Source organism: Oncorhynchus nerka, unplaced genomic scaffold (genome assembly GCF_034236695.1).
Source record: "Oncorhynchus nerka isolate Pitt River unplaced genomic scaffold, Oner_Uvic_2.0 unplaced_scaffold_1864, whole genome shotgun sequence".
NCBI lineage: Eukaryota > Metazoa > Chordata > Actinopteri > Salmoniformes > Salmonidae > Oncorhynchus > Oncorhynchus nerka.
In genome coordinates, this window is record NW_027039456.1 from 24,766 (window position 1) to 47,057 (window position 22,292).

General features: G+C 45.0%; 1 protein-coding gene across 1 annotated transcript; it reads right to left on the reverse strand.

Annotated features, from left to right (window-relative positions):
- Window positions 1–7,830: 7,830 nt before the first annotated feature.
- Window positions 7,831–19,347, reverse strand: LOC135567661 (perlwapin-like). The gene is made up of 8 exons (XM_065014962.1): window positions 19,285–19,347; window position 18,807; window positions 15,704–15,736; window positions 14,707–14,844; window positions 13,902–14,039; window positions 13,116–13,262; window positions 12,685–12,821; window positions 7,831–7,915 (listed from the first exon to the last, which is right to left on the reverse strand). Exons 1-8 carry the CDS (start codon window positions 19,345–19,347, stop codon window positions 7,913–7,915), a joined length of 660 nt encoding a protein of 219 aa, XP_064871034.1. The 3' UTR covers window positions 7,831–7,912.
- Window positions 19,348–22,292: the final 2,945 nt, after the last annotated feature.

Here is a 22,292-nt window from a genome sequence, read left to right on the forward strand (position 1 = left end):
CAAGACTGTTAGAGCAAATGCAGTCCAAATCAATTTAATAGAAGAGGAGACCATAATATGTATTAACCTTAGATGACTAAGAGGGGGGCGCTGCTTTGAAGCCATCGCACAGCCATTTTGGTACTCCTCCTTAATTTGACAAATATATTCTATTACAGACACCTTAATGCATACATGCAAATTATATGAATTGAATTGAACATGAACATTTTATATTTTGAGAGTGTTAATGTTACTGCCCCCACCACAACAAAGAATTACTTAAATACATGAAATTGTGTCCTTGAAACATTTTATTGAAATATTGTAGAATTCCATTCATTCCTATGGAGGACTGCTCTTTCTGGGATGTGCCAATGTGGCGGCCTGTGGCTTCAAAGCCTCTCATTGGCCATTACAAAGCATCAGCAATCCAGGGTTTATACACATCATTGGGGAGAGACCATAGAAAAGATGAATGCACAAGGAACAATGCATCTGCAGGGTCCCTATGCCCATCAATTTACATTCCGATTTCGGATCCGAATACTTTCTTAGGTCACATGTAATGAGAATAATTAAAGAGGATATATGGAACTTGTGCCTCTGGGGGTGCTCTTGATCCAAAAGTGGTCCCCCAAATGGACATTAATATTGTCCAGAAATTAAGTCAAAATTTGATGTAAACAATTCACAACTAAACGTCAATAGTGTGTCTTCAACTGAGTTTGTAGTTCAATGACTGAATGCATTTCTGTTAAACTGCAGGTGAAAATCCACAATGTATAATGATTCATAACGAAATGTTTCAAAGTACAGTATGTGGAGAGCTATAACACTGTTGATGGGTTGATTTTTGGGCAACGGTTGGGCTCTGTTTACATGGTATATGATTTTTTACTTGTAATTCATCTTAAGAAATAGGCCTATACATGTCCCAAAATAACTTTTTAAAATTCTTTCAAATATTTTCTCTCTCATCTGTCTTGTTCATGATGGGCAGACCTATACGCTTTTATCATTTTACTACACTGATATCTTGTAGCTTAGAGCGGACAACTATTTGGCAGACTAAATACATTCTCAACATTGGATTTTCTTACATTATTCTCTCACAATAACGTTGTAGGACTATACACATCACATTCTATATGACTGACTGTTAACCTGTCTCCTACCCTTCATCTACACTGATTGAAGTGGTTTTAACAGGTGAAATGAATAAGGGATTGCAGCTTCACCTGGTCAGTCTATATCAGTCTATGTTCATAATATTTTGTACAGTCAGTCTATAACATGTTGTGGTTGACAAAGTGATTAGCCCATTTGATGCGCTGTTCAGGAGTCTTATGGCTTGGGGTAGAAGCTATTTAGGAGCCTCTTGGACCTAGACTTGGCGCTCCGGTACTGCTTGCCGTGCGGTAGCAGAGAGAACAGTCTATTACTAGGGTGGCTGGAGTCTTTGACCATTTTTAGGGCCTTCCTCTGACACCGCCTGGTATAGAGGTCCTTGGTGGCAGGAAGATTGTCCCGGTGATGTACTGGGCCGTAAGCACTATCCTCTGTAGTGCCTTGCAGGTAGAGGCCAAGTAGTTGCCATACCAGGTAGTGATACCAACCCGTCAGGATGCTCTCGATGGTGCAGCTGTAAAATCTTTTGAGGATCTGAGGACCCATGCCAAATCTTTTCAGACTACTGAGGGGAATAGGTTTTGTCGTGCCCTCTTCACAACTGTCTTGGTGTGCTTGGACCATGTTAGTTTGTTGGTGATGTGGACGCCAAGGATCTTGAATCCTGCTCCACTACAGCCCCGTCAATGAGAATGGGCGTGCTCGGTCCTCCTTTTCCTGCAGTCCACAATCATCTCCTTTGTCTTGATCACGTTGAGTGGGTGTTGTTGTCCTTGCACCACACGGTCAGGTCTCTGACCTCCTCATTATAGGCTGTCTCATCGTTGTCGGTGATCAGGTCTACCACTGTTGTGTCATCAGCAAACTTAATGATGGTGTTGGAATAGTGCCTGGCCATGCAGTCATGAGTGAACAGGGAGTACAGGAAGGGGCTGAGCACGCACCCCTACCCTTACCACCTGGGGGCGGCCCATCATGAAATCCAGGATTCAGTTACAGAAGGAGGTGTTTAGTCCCAGGGTCCTTAGCTTAGTGATGAGCTTTGAGGGCACTATGGTGTTGAACACTGAGCTGTAGTCAATGAATAGCATTCTCACATAGGTGTTCCTTTTGTTTCTTGATTAAATCACTAACTCTCTGAACTTGCTTCCCAACTCTCAGCGCACATTGTTACACTAATATTCATAAGACCATTACATAAGATATGTAATATAGGTCATTATAAACGACTTTACTAATCATCAGTTAAGTCTTTTTGCGTGGCCTCATCTAAAGTGTGGGCTATTTATACATGTGTGTGTTCCGAGATGGCATAGCAGTTCAGACGTCTTTTGTCCTCGTCTTGTCGTGTCCTGTATATATATATATTTACAACTTTTTTTCACATACATTTTATTTTATCATCAACTCATCTTCAAAACACTCTCCTGCAACCCGCCTCACCAATTTATATTTATAAATAAGTATTATTTACCTCAAATCTGCAATCCTCCAAGAAGCTAGCCAGAAGCTAGCCAGAAACTCAAGAAGCTAGCCAGAAACTAGCCAGAAGCTAGCCAGGAGCTAGCCAGAAGCTAATCCAGAAGCTAATCAGAAGCTAGTTAGCTTCTTTACTGGCAAATCGTTAGTATTCAGCTAACCACGGTTTGTGGTCATCAGCTATCCTTTAGCTCGAAAATCTATCGCCAGTTTTGTACGGCGCAGCGCGGCTCGGAACGGAACATACCGGACCAATTTTTCTCTCCATGTCCCTGGATTTCAACTGCTCTCTGGACATTCATACCCGGATCTCACAGCTAGCTAGCTGCTATCCGTGTGACTATCTGCTTTCGTCGATTCCGGAGCAAACATCAATTACTCCGGAGCTAGCCAGCTCCGTCAATCACTCCTAAGTTCCATCAATCACTCCTGGGCTGCAGTCACCTATCCGGACCCGTTTTACTGCCTACGCGGAGCCCCACCGGCCTTCACAACTGGACTGCCGATGTTATCTACCGAAGGAGATCCGGCTGGCTCCTCCGTCGCGACGTTACCTGAACGCCCATCTGCGGCCTGCTAACCGTTAGCTGTCTTACCGGCTGCTCTCAGAATAGACAATCGGACAATTTATTTATTTTATTATTATTATGTTTCTTCTTGGGCCTCTATAACTATCTATTGTTTTTATTTTTTGTTGTTGTGTGATTTGGATTCCAAACTACAACATTTTCAGACAAGATAGAACTGCCAAAGGGGCGGTGTTGCAATCTACTGCAAAGATAGCCTGCAGAGTTCTGTCCTACTATCCAGGTCTGTACCCAAACCATTTGAACTTCTACTTTTAAAAATCGGACCTCTGGCAGTCTCTATGGGGGTGCCACAGGGTTCAATTCTTGGACCGACTCTCTTCTCTGTATACATCAATGCTTAACACCCCAGCCGCTCTTGCTGCTGGTGAGTCTCTGATCCACCTCTACCCCCAAAGCTTAAACGACACCATTCTGTATACTTCGGCCCCTTCTTTGGACACTGTGTTAGCAACCCTCCAGGCAAGCTTCAATGCCATACAACTCTCCTTCCGTGGCCTCCAATTGCTCTTAAATACAAGTAAAACTAAATGCATGCTCTTCAACCGATCGCTACCTGCACCTACCCGCCCTGTCCAACATCACTACTCTGGAACACGGCTCTGACTTAGAATACGTGGACAACTACAAATACTTAGGTGTCTGGCTAGACTGTAAACTCTCCTTCCAGACCCATATCAAACATCTCCAATCCAAAGTTAAATCTAGAATTGGCTTCCTATTTCGCAACAAAGCATCCTTCACTCATGCTGCCAAACATACCCTTGTAAAACTGACCATCCTACCAATCCTCGACTTTGGCGATGTCATTTACAAAATAGCCTCCAATACCCTACTCAACTAATTGGATGCAGTCTATCACAGTGCAATCCGTTTTGTCACCAAAGCCCCATATACTACCCACCATTGCGACCTGTACGCTCTCGTTGGCTGGCCCTCGCTTCATACTCGTCGCCAAACCCACTGGCTCCATGTCATCTACAAGACCCTGCTAGGTAAAGTCCCCCTTATCTCAGCTCGCTGGTCACCATAGCATCTCCCACCTGTAGCACACGCTCCAGCAGGTATATCTCTCTAGTCACCCCCAAAACCAATTCTTTCTTTGGCCGCCTCACCTTCCAGTTCTCTGCTGCCAATGACTGGAAGCGAACTACAAAAATCTCTGAAACTGGAAACACTTATCTCCCTCACTAGCTTTAAGCACCAACTGTCAGAGCATCTTACAGATTACTGCACCTGTACATAGCCCACCTATAATTTAGCCCAAACAACTACCTCTTTCCCAACTGTATTTAATTAATTTATTTATTTTGCTCCTTTGCACCCCATTATTATTTTTTATTTCTACTTTGCACTTTCTTCCATTGCAAAACTACCATTCCAGTGTTTTACTTGCTATATTGTATTTACTTTGCCACCATGGCCTTTTTACCTTTACCTCCCTTCTCACCTCATTTGCTCACATTGTATATAGACTTGTTTATACTGTATTATTGACTGTATGTTTGTTTTACTCCATGTGTAACTCTGTGTCGTTGTATCTGTCGAACTGCTTTGCTTTATCTTGGCCAGGTCGCAATTGTAAATGAGAACTTGTTCTCAACTTGCCTACCTGGTTAAATAAAGGTGAAATAAATAAATAAATAAATACATAATAAATACTAAATACTTTCTAAACAATAAGCACACAATATTCCCGAAACTCAATTATGTTGAGTAACATAATGTTTTTAGTCCATAAATGCTTTTCTTAATTACATAAATGCTTCAAAATTCGCAAAAAGTGACATTAGCTGATGAAGATTATCTCATAGAACAAAACGTATAAGAACTCCCAAACCTGTCTTCACCACAAAACGTATTTTCAGCGTTTATCCAAAAACCCTACAAAAACACAATACATTTTCCCATAGGCTTTGTTCAAAGAACCATGATGGAGTTAGTCCCTACAAAGAGACATCATTACTATTGCTCTCTATACATGTTAGCAATTGGGAGTCTCCAACCCTTGCAAAAGTAACCTCACAGTCCAATCCCCCCACCCCCCCTTTGCTAATTTCACCACCAGCAAAGCATTAAAAAAGAATCTCACCCATCTACCCACAATATCTCATAATGACAGTGAAAACATGATTTTAGAAATGTTTGCTAATTTATTGAAAGTGAAATACAGAAATAACCCATTTAAATACAGTACCAGTCAAAAGTTTGGACACACCTAGTCATTCCAGGTTTTTTCATTTATTATTATTATTTTTTACTATTTTCTACATTGTGTAATAATAGTGAAGACATCAAAACTATGAAATAACACATATGGAATCATGTAGTAACCAAAAAAGTGTTAAACAAATAAAAAAATATATTTTAAATTCTTCTTAGTAGCCACACTTTGCCTTGATGACAGCTTTGCACACGCTTGGCATTCTCTCAACCAGCTTCACCTGGAACGCTTTTCCAGCAGTCTTGAAGGAGTTCCCCACATATGCTGAGCACTTGTTGGCCCCAATTAAGGTGCCACAAACCACCTGTGCTAGACAGCCATTTTCAAAACGGTTCTCTTTGCGGTTATACAAATTAAAACCATCCATTTCTGGTGGATTGACAATGGAACTCTGTTTAAAGTATCATTTTTAAATGAAGCCAAACAGAGTAGGCTACTATTTAAATGTTATCCTCAAAGAAGAGGCAGAACATAGGCTATATTACAGCAAATAATGTCAAATCTCGAAAGTACCGATAGAGGAAAAAACATTTTCTTGTAGAGAATGTATAAGGAAGGTATCATGTTAATGAATGACATTATAAACAACAAAGGTCAAATTATGTCACACAAGCAATTAATCACGGTATAAGGACATGTATGCTCATTACAAAATTATAACCAGTTCATCGCAGCTCTGCCACAAAAATGGAAGAGAAAATTACTTAAAAGAGAAAGGAATGAATTAATCGTAAAGGGCTTAAAATGACCGATATAAATCGTAACATGTATCAGTTTCACTTATGGTCAAGAGGGTTGACAACTATACCGTATAAAATTCAAGATAGTTGGGAACAGATTTTCGATATCCCAATACCATGGCATCAGATTTATTGAAGTAATATACAAAGTAACAATTGAAGCATCAATCCTTTCTTTTCAATTTAAGCTATTATATAAGATTCCCGCTACAAAAAGAATGCTCAGTATATGGGGCATTGAACAGAATCAATAGAGTATCTATTTTGGTACTGTCCATCGGTGGCTTGTTTTTGGAGTCAGGTTCAGGAATGGTTGTTAACATGGGTACCACTGGGCGCACAATTGGGGGTTTTGCCCTAGCACTACACAGCTGATTCAAATAACCAACTCATCATCAAGCTTTGATTATTTTCATCAGCTGTGTAGAGCTAGAGCAAAAACCAAAACGTGAACCCAGGAGGAGCCCCAGGACCGAGTTTGGGAAACCCTGCCCTATGGTACTGCCCAGGGACACAGTGATTTAACGCAAAGTGGTGGATTGTGGGCATGCGCCTGCCACGGAGGAACATGCAAATCTTCCACTGTTTGATGTCAGAGTAGCTCACCATTGTCCCAGGGGACATGCGGACTACCTCCAAATCATCTCACATCTGACGCACCAGGGCTGTCCCCTTGTGTGTCCAAGTTGTTTCCACCGAGATGGATGACGATATTCACGGTCACAACTCGACTCAGCGAGAGAGAATATTTCAGAACCCTTCAACTGAGAACAGCTCGGCCATATTTCCGGCTCGTGTAGTCGTCTATTTAGCCAGCTACATTGTGTAATCACATAGCAAATATTTGCTTCAGTCTTTGTTTCCTTGCTCTCGCCAATTTTCTGTGAGCAATGATCAGTATGATTATAAGCATGGATCTTATCAATAAATAAAACGTACAACATCGTGAAGATTCACAAGGAGAGCATGTGTTAAACTATATTATAAAGTGGGTGGTACTTGCCCCGAATGCTGATTGGCTGACAGCCGTGGAATATCAGGCCATATACCACGGGTATGACAAAACATTTATTTTTACAGCTTCAATTACGTTGGTAATCAGTTTATAATAGCAATAAGGAACCTCGGGGGTTTGTGGTATATGGCCAATATACCACGGCTAAGGGCTGTATGTCAAGGGACGTGCTAAGAACAGTCCTTAGCATGGTATATTGGCCGTATACCAAACCTCCTTGTGCATTTTTGCTTAATTATAATGTTCTATAATAAGGTTGCACGATCACCTTCCGGTGTAAAAACCATTGAAATTAAAACCAAAAAACAATGTTTAAACTGAGAACAGGCATTGGTCTGAAGCCGGAAAATGAAGGATATTCACATGAGCACCACACGAGTCTCAAATAACCCCCTAAAAAACCAAGCACAGGTGTTCAAAATCTTGTTTTATTCAAATTCAGCAGTCCACATTGAGTTTGTCAATTCACATACTGCCCATGAAAATTGTCCAGTTTCCATAAAAGCTATGATCATTTTTCATATTTATTATTGCATAAAATCATCAGTTTTCATAGACATAATTGTACATGTAATGATTTGTATTTTCTACTTATTTCTTAAAACTAATAAGAATTTCCAATAAAGCTTCAATGGCTCACTGCAGGCATAGAATCAACATATCCAGAAACACATCTGTTCCTCGGGGCACTGGCCATCTTTGTAACAGTACTCGGCACACATGTAGGTCCCGTTGGGCAGGACACAGCGACCGGGCTTCACTATGGTAACAAATTAAAAGTTGTCAGTTATACAGTAGAAACATACGTGTAATAGGAATTTCCAGGGTAACAATCGAGAAAAGCAGTTGCAGATAAAGTCAATCAAATCTATCCATAATAAATCGATACATGTAAAATGTATATGTACAATGTATGTGCATGTACAGTGGGGAGAACAAGTATTTGATACACTACCGATTTTGATTTGATACACTGCCGATATCCATATGAAAATAAGAATTTGTTCTTAACTGACTTGCCTGGTTAAATAAAGGTAAAATAAATTAAATATAAAAGATAAAATGTATATGTAAAATGTGTGTACATGAATATACAGCAAAAAAGCTGTAAAACTCCAAAATATTTGTGTCCTCCAAAGAGGTGGATTGGTTAATATTAATTATTTTTATTTAGAAAATAATTATATCCAGCTTATTACAAGCTGCAACAGGGAGACACTTCCAGCACAGAAGCATAGACAATGTCTGAAAGGCATCTTGGAGACCATGCCCTTTACATTCAAATCAGACAGCACCAAATGTTCTGTAAACACCAGCTCTAGAGGCTTGTAGGAAGTCAAAACAAACAGGCTGTCAGCTGCTACAGAATCACACAGTGTTCACAGAATGTCATCAATACAACATAACAGTGAATAATCAGTGTGTCCTCGGCCCTTATACCTCAAGTCCGGCGTGAACCTCTATCAACAGATATGAGAACAATCCATAACATTCAGCATCAAGTCTAGTGACCATCAATCCACACCTTGAGTGTCACAAGTAGAACACTGGAAATCATCCGTACACTGATTCTTTCCATTGAGGTCTTACTATTACAATGAGTTGGAATTTTGTTGGTGGCCCTTGACAAATTGTCAGCTTAAAGTTCTATGAATTGCTGTATCCTAAGAAAGGTATGTTGCTACTCCTCTGAAGCCTCAGCCTGATATTCCCAAAATCCCTTTACCCTGAAATATTTTACTTTTATTTATCTAGGCAAGTGAGTTAAGAAAAAAATCTTATTTTCAATGACGGCCTAGGAACAGTGGGTTAACTGCCTTGTTCCTAACGACAGATTTTTACCTTGTCAGCTCAGGGATTTGCTCTTGCAACCTTTCAAATCAAATCACATTTTATTTGTCACATACACATGGTTAGCAGATGTTAATGCGAGTGTAGCGAAATGCTTGTGCTTCTATTTCCGACAATGCAGTAATGACCAACAAGTAATCTAGCTAACAATTCCAAAACTACTACCTTATAGACAGACACAAGTTGTAGGGGATAAAGAATATGTACATAAAGATATATTAATGAGTGATGGTACAGAGCGGCATAGGCAAGATACAGTAGATGGTATTGAGTGCAGTATATACATATGAGATGAGTATGTAAACAAAGTGGCATAGTTAAAGTGGCTAGTGATACATGTATTACATAAAGATGCAGTAGATGATATAGAGTACAGTATATACATATACATATGAGATGAATAATGTAGGGTATGTAAACATTATATTAGGTAGCATTGTTTAAAGTGGCTAGTGATAAATTTTACATCATTTCCCATCAATTCCCATTATTAAAGTGGCTGGAGTTGAGTCAGTGTGTTGGCAGCAGTCACTCAATGTTAGTGGTGGCTGTTTACCAGTCTGATGGCCTTGTGATAGAAGCTGTTTTTCAGTCTCTCGGGCCCAGCTTTGATGCACCTGTACTGACCTCGCCTTCTGGATGATAGCGGGGTGAACAGGCAGTGGCTCGGGTGGTTGTTGTCCTTGATGATCTTTATGGCCTTCCTGTGACATCGGGTGGTGTAGGTGTCCTGGAGGGCAGGTAGTTTGCCCCCGGTGATGCGTTGTGCAGACCTCACTACCCTCTGGAGAGCCATACGGTTGTGGGCGGAGCAGTAGCCGTACCAGGCGGTGATACAGCCCGACAGGATGCTCTCGATTGTGCATCTGTAGAAGTTTGTGAGTGCTTTTGGTGACAAGCCGAATTTCTTCAGCCTCCTGAGGTTGAAGAGGCGCTGCTGCGCCTTCTTCACGATGCTGTCTGTGTGGGTGGACCAATTCAGTTTGTCTGTGATGTGTACGCCGAGGAACTTAAAACTTACTACCCTCTCCACTACTGTTCCATCAATGTGGATAGGGTTCCCTCTGCTGTTTCCTGAAGTCCACAATCATCTCCTTAGTTTTGTTGACGTTGAGTGTGAGGTTATTTTCCTGACACCACACTCCGAGGGCCCTCACCTCCTCCCTGTTGTTAGTAATCAAGCCTACCACTGTTGTGTCGTCCGCAAACTTGATGATTGAGTTGGAGGCGTGCGTGGCTACGCAGTCGTGGGTGAACAGGGAATACAGGAGAGGGCTCAGAACGCACCCTTGTGGGGCCCCAGTGTTGAGGATCAGCGGGGTGGAAATGTTGTTGCCTACCCTCACCACCTGGGGGCGGCCCGTCAGAAAGTCCAGTACCCAGTTGCACAGGGCGGGGTTGAGACCCAGGGTCTCGAGCTTGATGACGAGCTTGGAGGGCACTATGGTGTTAAATGCCGAGCTGTAGTCGATGAACAGCATTCTCACATAGGTATTCATCTTGTCCAGATGGGTTAGGGCAGTGTGCAGTGTGGTTGAGATTGCATCGTCTGTGGACCTATTTGGGCGGTAAGCAAATTGGAGTGGGTCTAGGGTGTCAGGTAGGGTGGAGGTGATATGGTCCTTGACTAGTCTCTCAAAGCACTTCATGATGACGGAAGTGAGTGCTACGGGGCGGTAGTCGTTTAGCTCAGTTACCTTAGCTTTCTTGGGAACAGGAACAATGGTGGCCCTCTTGAAGCATGTGGGAACAACAGACTGGGATAGGGATTGATTGAATATGTCTGTAAACACACCAGCCAGCTGGTCTGCGCATGCTCTGAGGGCGCGGCTGCCGTCTGGGCCTGCAGCCTTGCGAGGGTTGACACGTTTAAATGTTTTCCTCAGGCCGGCTGCAGTGAAGGAGAGTCCGCATGTTTTAGTTGCGGGCCGTGTCAGTGGCACTGTATTGTCCTCAAAGCGGGCAAAAAAGTTATTTAGTCTGCCTGGGAGCAAGACATCCTGGTCCGTGATGGGGCTGGTTTTCTTTTTGTAATCCATGATTGACTATAGACCCTGCCACATACCTCTTGTGTCTGAGCCGTTGAATTGAGATTCTACTTTGTCTCTATACTGACGCTTAGCTTGTTTGATTGCCTTGCGGAGGGAATAGTTACACTGTTTGTATTCGGTCATGTTTCCGGTCACCTTGCCCTGATTAAAAGCAGTGGTTCGGGCTTTCAGTTTCACGCGAATGCTGCCATCAATCCACGGTTTCTGGTTTGGGAATGTTTTAATCGTTGCTATGGGAACGACATCTTCAACGCACGTTCTAATGAACTCGCTCACCGAATCAGCGTATTCGTCAATGTTGTTGTCTGACGCAATACGAAACATATCCCAGTCCACGTGATGGAAGCAGTCTTGGAGTGTGGAATCAGATTGGTCGGACCAGCGTTGAACAGACCTCAGCGCGGGAGCTTCTTGTTTTAGTTTCTGTCTGTAGGCAGGGATCAACAAAATGGAGTCGTGGTCAGCTTTTCCAAAAGGAGGGCGGGGCAGGGCCTTATATGCGTCGCGGAAGTTAGAATAGCAGTGATCCAAGGTTTTTCCAGCCCTGGTTGCGCAATCGATATGCTGATCAAATTTAGGGAGTCTTGTTTTCAGATTAGCCTTGTTAAAATCCCCAGCTACAATGAATGCAGCCTCCGGATAAATGGATTCCAGTTTGCAAAGAGTCAAATAAAGTTCGTTCAGAGCCATCGATGTGTCTGCTTGGGGGGGAATATATACGGCTGTGATTATAATCGAAGAGAATTCCCTTGGTAGATAATGCGGTCGACATTTGATTGTGAGGAATTCTAAATCAGGTGAACAGAAGGACTTGAGTACCTGTATGTTGTTATGATCACACCACGTCACGTTAACCATGAAGCATACGCCCCCGCCCCTCTTCTTACCAGAAAGATGTTTGTTTCTGTCTGCGCGATGCGTGGAGAAACCAGTTGGTTGCACCGACTCCGATAGCGTCTCTCCAGTGAGCCATGTTTCCGTGAAGCAAAGAACGTTACAGTCTCTGATGTCCCTCTGGAATGCTACCCTTGCTCGGATTTCATCAACCTTGTTGTCAAGAGACTGGACATTGGCGAGAAGAATGCTAGGGAGTGGTGCACGATGTGCCCGTCTCCGGAGTCTGACCAGAAGACCGCTCCATTTCCCCCTTTTACGAAGTCGTTTTTTCGGTTACTAGTCTGACGCTCTAACCACTAGGCTACCCTGCCGCCAACGGTCCACCAACCAAAGGACATCCAGCCAACATGACACAACTGTGAGAAGCATTAGAGTCAACATGGGCCAGCATCCCTATGGAACGCTTTAAACACCTTGTAGACCCCATGCCCTGATGAATTGAGGCTTTTCTTAGGGCAAAAGGGGGTGCAACTCAAAAATAGGAAAGTGTTCCTAAAGTTTGGTATACTCAGAGTGTATAGATGTTGCATAACATTGGTATATACTCTAAAGGCCTGCATGGATCGTGAAAATCTTCTTAATTGAGTGTCTCAGCTCTAAAGAGTGTATGTGAAAAATATCTATCTATGTGTATGAAATGTACAAGCCCCAGCTTTCTTGTTTCCAGAGTAATGCAGCAATAATGAATGCAGTGGATGTGTGTATCTGTCACTCTGGGACCATATCCTACCTGTGTCGGTGCAATGCAGTTATGCCCACATCCATTGTGGCAGCATTTTTCATTATTGGGGCAGTCACTGTCATTGGAACAGAACTCCACACACATCCCCACGCCCCATCGTCTACGAGGGCACACTCCAGGCTTTGCTTTGGGACAACACAATTTGAGCAGACATGTCAGGGAACCCGACTTACCACAAAGAGACATGAACAAAGACAAAATTGGACTGAACCATTTTCTGGAAATCAGTCATATTTGTGTGCAGATGGTTACGGTAAATAGGAATTTGTATTTGTGAAAAGATTGCAGAGTATACCCCTAATATTTTTGTGTCTAGTTTTGGAGACATTTGGCCACCATCATCAATGTTTCCCCCATAACACCCATGAAAACGCAAGGCAGCCTTCTGAACACTGTTAGTAAACCAGTCAGGTTCTTACTGAAGTCAGGTGGGACACACAAGGCGTCAGAGTCAAAGATGCAGCATTTGTCATCTTTAGGACAGTCCTCATCGCGGACACATCCCTTGTGTGACGGCACGACATTCAGAAGCAGCGGGCACTGACCTGCCTTCGGGGGGATCGGCACTGTGAGAGAGCAGGAGGAATAGGAAACAATTGGACAGAACCATTTTCTGAAAATCTGTCATATTTGTGAGGAGATGGTTACGATAAATAGGCATTTGCATTTGTAGGAAGTCAAAACAGAAAGCGGTGACATTGTCAGCTGCTACAGAATCACACAGTGTTCCACAATGTCATCAATACAATACAACAGTGAATAATCAGTGTGTCCTCGGTCCTTCTACTGGGACCTCCAGTCTGGCGTCAATCACTATCAACAGATATGAGAACAATCCATAACATTTATCATGAAGTCTAGTGACCATCAACCCACACCTTGAATGTCACAAGAAGAACAATGGAAATCATGTGTATTACAGAAGCTCTATACTAAACATTGTGTTGATCACTCTAAATTAAATATGAGCTTTACTGGTCTTAAATGTCCCCATTACAAATGTTTATGATATATATATATATATATATATGGCTCTCAGAAATCTTCTTAATTGAGTGTCTCAGCTCTAAAGAGAGTGTATGTGAAATATATTGCTCTGTGTATGAAATGTACATTACAATCTCCAGCTTTCTTGTTTCCAGAGTAATGCAGCAATAATGAATGCAATAGATGGGTGTATCTGTCACTCTGGGACCATATCCTACCTGTGTACGGTGCAATGCAGTTATGCCCACATCCATTGTGGCAGCATTTTTCATCATTGGGGCAGTCACTGTCATTGGAACAGAACTCTGCACACGTCCCTGAACCCCATCGTCTACGAGGGCACACTCCAGGCTTTGCTTTGGGACAACATAATTTGAGCAGATATGTCAGGGAACCCAACTTACCACAAAGAGACATGAACACGGACAAAATTGGACTGAACCATTTTCAGAAAATCTGTAATATTTGTGTGGAGATCGTTACGATAAATGTTAGCTGCTACAGAATCAAACAGTGGTCACAGAATGTCATCAGTACAATACAACAGTGAATAATCAGTGTGTCCTCGGTCCTTCTACTGGGACCTCCAGTCTGGCGTCAATCACTATCAACAGATATGAGAACAATCCATAACATTCAGCATCAAGTCTAGTGACCATCAACCCACACCTTGAGTGTCACAACTAGGATACTGGAACCATTGTGTATAACATAAACTGTATACGCTAAATGTTTTGTTGATCACTCTCAACTAAATATGATCTTTAGTGATCCTACATTTCCCCATTACAAACAGGATTATGGTAGCAACTTGTCAGCCTACACTGACTCTTCCAAATGAAGTCTTTCTATTATGTGACTTCTTAATTGAGTGTCTCAGCTCTATAGAGAGTGTAAGTGAAATATATTGATCTATGTGTATGAAATGTACATTACAAGCTCCATCTTTCTTGTTTCCAAAGTAATGCAGCGATAATGAATGCAATAGATGGGTGTATCTGTCACTCTGGGACCATATCCTACCTGTGTTAGGTGCAATGCAGTCATGCACACATCCATTGTGGCAGCATTTTTCATCATTGGGGCAGTCACTGTCATTGAAACATAACTCTGCACATATCCCTATGCCCCATCGTCTAACAGGGCACACTCCAGGCTTTGCTTTGGGACAACACAATTTGAGCAGATATCAGGGAACCCAACTTGCCACAAAGAGACATGAACATAGACACAATTGGACTGAACCAAGTTATGAAATTCTATCATATTTGTGTTGAGATGGATTTGACAAATATGCATTTGCATCTCTGGAAAGTTTGTAGGCCATACTCCAAGTAATTTTGTGTCTAATTAATAGTTTTGGAGACATTTGTCCCCCATCATCAATGTTTCCCCCATAACACCCATGAAAATGCATGACAGCCTTCTGAACACTCACAATCTATTGGTTCAAATAAGTAGGTTGAAAACATTGTATGTTAACTAAAATGGGCTGTGCAGCTAGTTACACACAGACACACAAACAGTGCTATTAAGATGCAGAAATAATCATTTCTAGTTAAATGAACATATGAGACAAATTGACAAACACATCATTATATGTTGACTGAATTGTTGCATACGTTTTCTCAAGTTGGAGCTAAGTTTGGGCCAACTAAAAATGTTAAATTCAGGTAACACTTTTATCTAGAAGTTGAATAAACTGAAAAAGGCTTTGGAACCACTTACTTCATAATCATTTGTTGAAACAACTAGAATTTATTTGACAGTGTATGCGTAAAATGGCCAAGGGTAGGCTGGATTGTTTCAAAGTCATAATGGCTGGCTTGTATTTCTTAGTAAGGTTGCAACAACATAGGTTGCAAAGGGGCTATGCACCATTATAGGCTATTGTTTATAACCAATTAGGTAGGCTTTAACACCTAAGTCAAGTGTAGCAGGCTTCTTAAAATAAATCATCAAATTGTCACAGTTTGTTTCATGACAAATAATGCAAAGTAGGCTAATTAGAACAACTCACCTGTAGATGTGCCTCCCGGTTCTGCAGCAGAGACTATTTTGTCACGCCCTGGTCAAAGTATTTTGTGTTTTTCTTTATGTTTTGGTCAGGCCAGGGTGTGACATGGGTTTTTGTATGTGGTGTGTAGCTTAGTGGGATTGTAGCTTAGTGGGGTGTTCTGGGAGAGTCTATGGCTGTCTGAAGTGGTTCTCAATCAGAGGCAGGTGTTTACCGTTGTCTCTGATTGGGAACCATATTTAGGCAGCCATATTCTTTGGTTGTATTGTGGGTGATTGTCCTGTGTGTCTTGATGTCCTTGTTAGAGGGTTGTAGACACATGTATAGGCTGTTTTCGGGTTTCGTTTATTGTTTTGTTGAGTTTGTGTGTTAAGTTGTTTTATTAAACATGGATCGAAATCTACACGCTGCAGTTTGGTCCGACTCTCCTTCACCAGTAGAAAGCCGTTACAGAATCACCCACCACAGGACCAAGCAGCGTGTCAACAGGCAGGAGCCACAGGAGAAGCGACAGGTGCAGCAGGAGCAACAGCAGCAGCAGGAGAAGCAACAGAAGCAGCAGCAGCAGTGGGAGAGGCTGCACTCTTTGGATAAATGGACTTGGGAGGAGATCCTTGACGGAAAAGGACCCTGGGCAGAGCCATGGATGGAATTGGAGCTGTCGGCGAAGCAGAGTGCTGAATCTGAGAGTGTGGAGGATGTAGTTGGACAGAGTAGAAAGAAAGCTGTTGGCGTGGCATAGTATGCACGGCATACCAGTGCCAGCACCACGCATCAGGCCTACAGTGCGTCCCGCCTGTCCAGCGCTGCCGGAGCGTCCCGCCTGTCCGGGCGCCGCTGCCGGAGCGTCCCGCCTGTCCGGCGCCGCTGCCGGAGCCTCCCGCCTGTCCGGCGCCGCTGCCGGAGCGTCCCGCCTGTCCGGCGCCGCTGCCGGAGCCTCCCGCCTGTCCGGCGCCGCTGCCGGAGCCTCCCGCCTGTCCGGCGCCGCTGCCGGAGCTTCCCGCCTGTCCGGCGCTGTCAGAGCTACCGCCCCTCATGCCAGAGGCGCCAGAGCCCCTCATTCCAGAGGCACCAGTACTCCTCAGTCCAGCGCTGCCAGAGCCTTTTTCTCCAGTCTGCCCAGCGCCGTCTGAGCTACCCGTCTGCCCAGCACCGCCAGTCTGCCCACCGCCGCCAGTCTGCCCTGTGCCACCTCCACACTCCAGTCCTCCGGTAGCAGCTCCCCGCACCAGGCTTCCTGTGCGTGTCCTCGATCCAGTGCCACCAGTTCCAGCACCACGCACCGGGCCTTCAGTGCGCCTCGCCTGTTTAGCGCAGCCAGAGCCTTTCTCCTCTACAGCGCTGCCGGAGTCTCCCGCCTGTTCAGCGCAGCCAGAGCTGTCAGTCTACATGGAGCAGCCAGAGCTGCCAGTCGGCAAGGAGCAGCCAGAGCTGTCAGTCAACATGAAGCAGCCAGAGATGTCAGTCTGCAAGGAGCTGCCAGTCTGCAAGGAGCTGCCAGTCTGCAAGGAGCTGCCAGTCTGCATGGAGCAGCCAGTCTGCAAGGAGCAGCCAGAGCTGTCAGTCAACATGAAGCAGCCAGAGCTGTCAGTCTGCAAGGAGCTGTCAGTCTGCAAGGAGCTGTCAGTCTGCAAGGAGCTGCCAGTCTGCATGGAGCAGCCAGTCTGCAAGGAGCAGCCAGAGCTGTCAGTCAACATGAAGCAGCCAGAGATGTCAGTCTGCAAGGAGCTGTCAGTCTGCAAGGAGCTGCCAGTCTGCAAGGAGCTGCCAGTCTGCAAGGAGCTGCCAGTCTGCAAGGAGCCGCCAGTCTGCCCAGCGCCGCCAGTCTGCCCAGCGCCGCCAGTCTGCCCAGCGCCGCCAGTCTGCCCAGCGCCGCCAGTCTGCCCAGCGCCGCCAGTCTGTCAGGATCAGTTAGATCCATCAGTCAGCCAGGATCCGCCAGAAGTGCCAGTCGGCCAGGATCTGCCAGTAGTGCCAGTCGGCCAGGATCCGCCAGTCGGCCAGGATCCGCCAGTCGGCCAGGATCCGCCAGTCAGCCAGGATCCGCCAGTCAGCCAGGATCCGCCAGATCCGCCAGTCAGCCAGGATCCGCCAGTCAGCCAGGATCTACCAGAACCGCTAGTCAGCCAGGATCCGCCAGTCAGCCAGGATCTGCCAGATCCGCTTGTCAGCCAGGATACGTCAGTCAGCCAGGATCTGCCAGATCCGCCAGGATCCGCCAGTCAGCCAGGATCCGCCAGTCAGCCAGGATCTGCCAGAACCGCTAGTCAGCCAGGATCCGCCAGTCAGCCAGGATCTGCCAGATCCGCTTGTCAGCCAGGATCCGCCAGTCAGCCAGGATCCGCCAGTCAGCCAGGATCTGCCAGATCCGCCAGTCAGCCAGGATCCGCCAGTCAGCCAGGATCTGCCAGAACCGCTAGTCAGCCAGGATCCGCCAGTCAGCCAGGATCCGCCAGTCAGCCAGGATCTGCCAGATCCGCTTGTCAGCCAGGATACGTCAGTCAGCCAGGATCCGCCAGTCAGCCAGGATCTGCCAGATCCGCCAGTCAGCCAGGATCTGCCAGTCGGCCAGGATCTGCCGGATCCGCCAGTCAGCCAGGATCCGCCAGTCAGCCAGGATCCGCCAGTCATCCAGGATCTGCCAGAACCGCTAGTCAGCCAGGATCTGCCAGTCAGCCAGGATCTGCCGGAACCACCAGCCAGCCAGGATCTGGTAGATCCATCAACCTGCCTGAGCTTCCTCTCACTCCTGAGCTTCCTCTCACTCCTCACTCCTGAGCTTCCTCTCACTCCTGAGCTTCCTCTCACTCCTGAGCTTCCTCTCACTCCTGAGCTTCCTCTCACTCCTGAGCTTTCCTTTCTCTCACTCTCGAGCTTTCTCTCACTCTCGAGCTTTCTCTCAGTCCCGAGCTTCCCCTCAGTCCCGAGCTGCCTCCGTCCCGATCTGCTCCTCAGTCCAGTGGGGTTCTGGGTGAGGACTACTAGGCCATGGTCGGCGGCGAGGGTGGACTATCCAGGGACGCGAGGAAGAGGGACTAAGACAGTGTTTGAGTGGGGTCCGCGTCCCGCACCGGAGCCGCCACCATGGACAGACGCCCACCCGGACCCTCCCTGTTGTTTTGAGGTGCGTTTGGGAGTCCGCACCTTGGGGGGGGGGGGGGGTTCTGTCACGCCCTGGTCGAAGTATTTTGTGTTTTTCTTTATGTTTTGGTCAGGCCAGGGTGTGACATGGGTTTTTGTATGTGGTGTGTAGCTTAGTGGGATTGTAGCTTAGTGGGGTGTTCTGGGAGAGTCTATGGCTGTCTGAAGTGGTTCTCAATCAGAGGCAGGTGTTTACCGTTGTCTCTGATTGGGAACCATATTTAGGCAGCCATATTCTTTGGTTGTATTGTGGGTGATTGTCCTGTGTGTCTTGATGTCCTTGTTAGAGGTTTGTAGACACATGTATAGGCTGTTTTCGGTTTTCGTTTATTGTTTTGTTGAGTTTGTGTGTTGATTCGTGTTAAGTTGTTTTATTAAACATGGATCGAAATCTACACGCTGCAGTTTGGTCCGACTCTCCTTCACCAGTAGAAAGCCGTTACAATTTTCAAATCTACAAATGCCAACAGAAAAAGAACCAAAGCACAACGCGCTGACAAATTCATGTCCATGCTGACTTCAAGACTGTTAAAGCAAATGCAGTCCAAATCAATTTAATAGAAGAGGAGGAGACCATAATATGTATTAACCTTAGATGACTAAGAGGGGGGCGCTGCTTTGAAGCCATCGCACAGCCATTTTGGTACTCCTCCTTCATTTGACAAATATATTCTATTACAGACACCTTAATGCATACATGCAAATTATATTAATTGAACTGAACATTAACATTTTATATTTTGAGAGTGTTAATGTTACTGCCCCCACCGCAACAAATAATTACTTAAATACATGAAATTGTGTCCTTGAAACATTTTATTGAAATATTGTAGAATTCCATTCATTCCTATGGAGGACTGCTCTTTCTGGGATGTGCCAATGTGGCGGCCTGTGGCTTCAAAGCCTCTCATTGGCCATTACAAAGCATCAGCAATCCAGGGTTTATACACATTGGGGAGAGACCATAGAAAAGATGAATGCACAAGGAACAATGCATCTGCAGGGTCCCTATGCCCATCCATTTACATTCCGATTTCGGATCCGAATACTTTCTTAGGTCACATGTAATGAGAATAATTAAAGAGGATATATGGAACTTGTGCCTCTGGGGGTGCTCTTGATCCAAAAGTGGTCCCCCAAATGGACATTAATATTGTCCAGAAATTAAGTCAAAATTTGATGTAAACAATTCACAACTAAACGTCAATAGTGTGTCTTCAACTGAGTTTGTAGTTCAATGACTGAATGCATTTCTGTTAAACTGCAGGTGAAAATCCACAATGTATAATGATTCATAACGAAATGTTTCAAAGTACAGTATGTGGAGAGCTATAACACTGTTGATGGGTTGATTTTTGGGCAACGGTTGGGCTCTGTTTACATGGTATATGATTTTTTACTTGTAATTCATCTTAAGAAATAGGCCTATACATGTCCCAAAATAACTTTTTAAAATTCTTTCAAATATTTTCTCTCTCATCTGTCTTGTTCATGATGGGCAGACCTATACGCTTTTATCATTTTACTACACTGATATCTTGTAGCTTAGAGCGGACAACTATTTGGCAGACTAAATACATTCTCAACATTGGATTTTCTTACATTATTCTCTCACAATAACGTTGTAGGACTATACACATCACATTCTATATGACTGACTGTTAACCTGTCTCCTACCCTTCATCTACACTGAATGAAATGGTTTTAACAAGTGAAATTAATAAGGGATTGCAGCTTCACCTGGTCAGTCTATATCAGTCTATGTTCATAATATTTTGTACAGTCAGTCTATAACATGTTGTGGTTGACAAAGTGATTAGGCCATTTGATGCGCTGTTCAGGAGTCTTATGGCTTGGGGTAGAAGCTATTTAGGAGCCTCTTGGACCTAGACTTGGCGCTCCGTTACTGCTTGCCGTGTGGTAGCAGAGAGAACAGTCTATAACTGGGGTGGCTGGAGTCTTTGACCATTTTTAGGGCCTTCCTCTGACACCGCCTGGTATAGAGGTCCTTGGTGGCAGGAAGATTGTCCCCGGTGATGTACTGGGCCGTAAGCACTATCCTCTGTAGTGCCTTGCAGGTAGAGGCCAAGTAGTTGCCATATCAGGTAGTGAGAATAGGTTTTGTCGTGCCCTCTTCACAACTGTCTTGGTGTGCTTGGACCATGTTAGTTTGTTGGTGATGTGGACGCCAAGGATCTTGAAACCTGCTCCACTACAGCCCCGTCAATGAGAATGGGGCGTGCTTGGTCCTCCTTTTCCTGCAGTCCACAATCATCTCCTTTGTCTTGATCACGTTGAGTGGGTGTTGTTGTCCTTGCACCACACGTTCAGGTCTCTGACCTCCTCACTATAGGCTGTCTCATCGTTGTCGGTGATCAGGTCTACCACTGTTGTGTCATCAGCAAACTTAATGATGGTGTTGGAATAGTGCCTGGCCGTGCAGTCATGAGTGAACAGGGAGTACAGGAAGGAGCTGAGCACGCACCCCTACCCTTACCACCTGTGGGCGGCCCATCATGAAATCCAGGATTCAGTTACAGAGGGAGGTGTTTAGTCCCAGGGTCCTTAGCTTAGTGATGAGCTTTGAGGGCACTATGGTGTTGAACACTGAGCTGTAGTCAACGAATAGCATTCTCACATAGGTGTTCCTTTTGTCCAGGTGTGACAGGGCAGTGTGGAGTGCAATAGAGAATGCATAGTCTGTGGATCTTTTGGTGTGGTGAGTGCTGCAGACATGAGTACTACGGGTCGGTAGTCATTTAGGCAGGCTCTTAGTTTTTCTTGGGCACAGGGACTATGGTGGTCTGCTTGAAACATGTTGGAATTACAGACTCAGACAGGGAGAGGTTGAAAAGGTCAGTGAAGACACTTGCCAGTTGGTCAGCGCATGCTCTGAGAACACGTCCTGGTAATCTGTCTGGCCCTGCGGCCTTGTGAATGTTGACCTGTTTGAAGGTCTTACTCACATCGGCTGCGGAAAGCGTGATCACACAGTTGTCCGGAACAGCTGATGCTCTCGTGCATGTTTCAGTGTTACTTGCCTCGAAGTGAGCATAGAAGTTATTTAGCTCGTCTGGTAGGCTTGTGTCACTGGGCAGCTCGCGGCTCTGCTTCCCTTTGTAGTCTGTAATAGTTTGCAGGACCTGCCACATCTGACGAGCGTCGGAGCCGGTGTAGTACGATTTAATATTAGTCCTGTGTTGGCACTTTGCCTGTTTGATGGTTCGTCAGAGGGCACAGCGGGATTTATTATAAGATCTCTGGTGCTCTAGGTCGACAGGTTCCGGCTCCTTAGCAGAGGTGACCGGTCTGCTCCTGATCCCCGGAATCGTCATCTTGGTCTGAGTCCTGCGTCTGGAGCCGTGCGTCAGGGAGGGGCAACTGTCACGTGTGCTCCCTCTCCAGCTTCTAGGTCACCAGCCTGCTCGTTATGGCGCAGCCCTGTCACCAT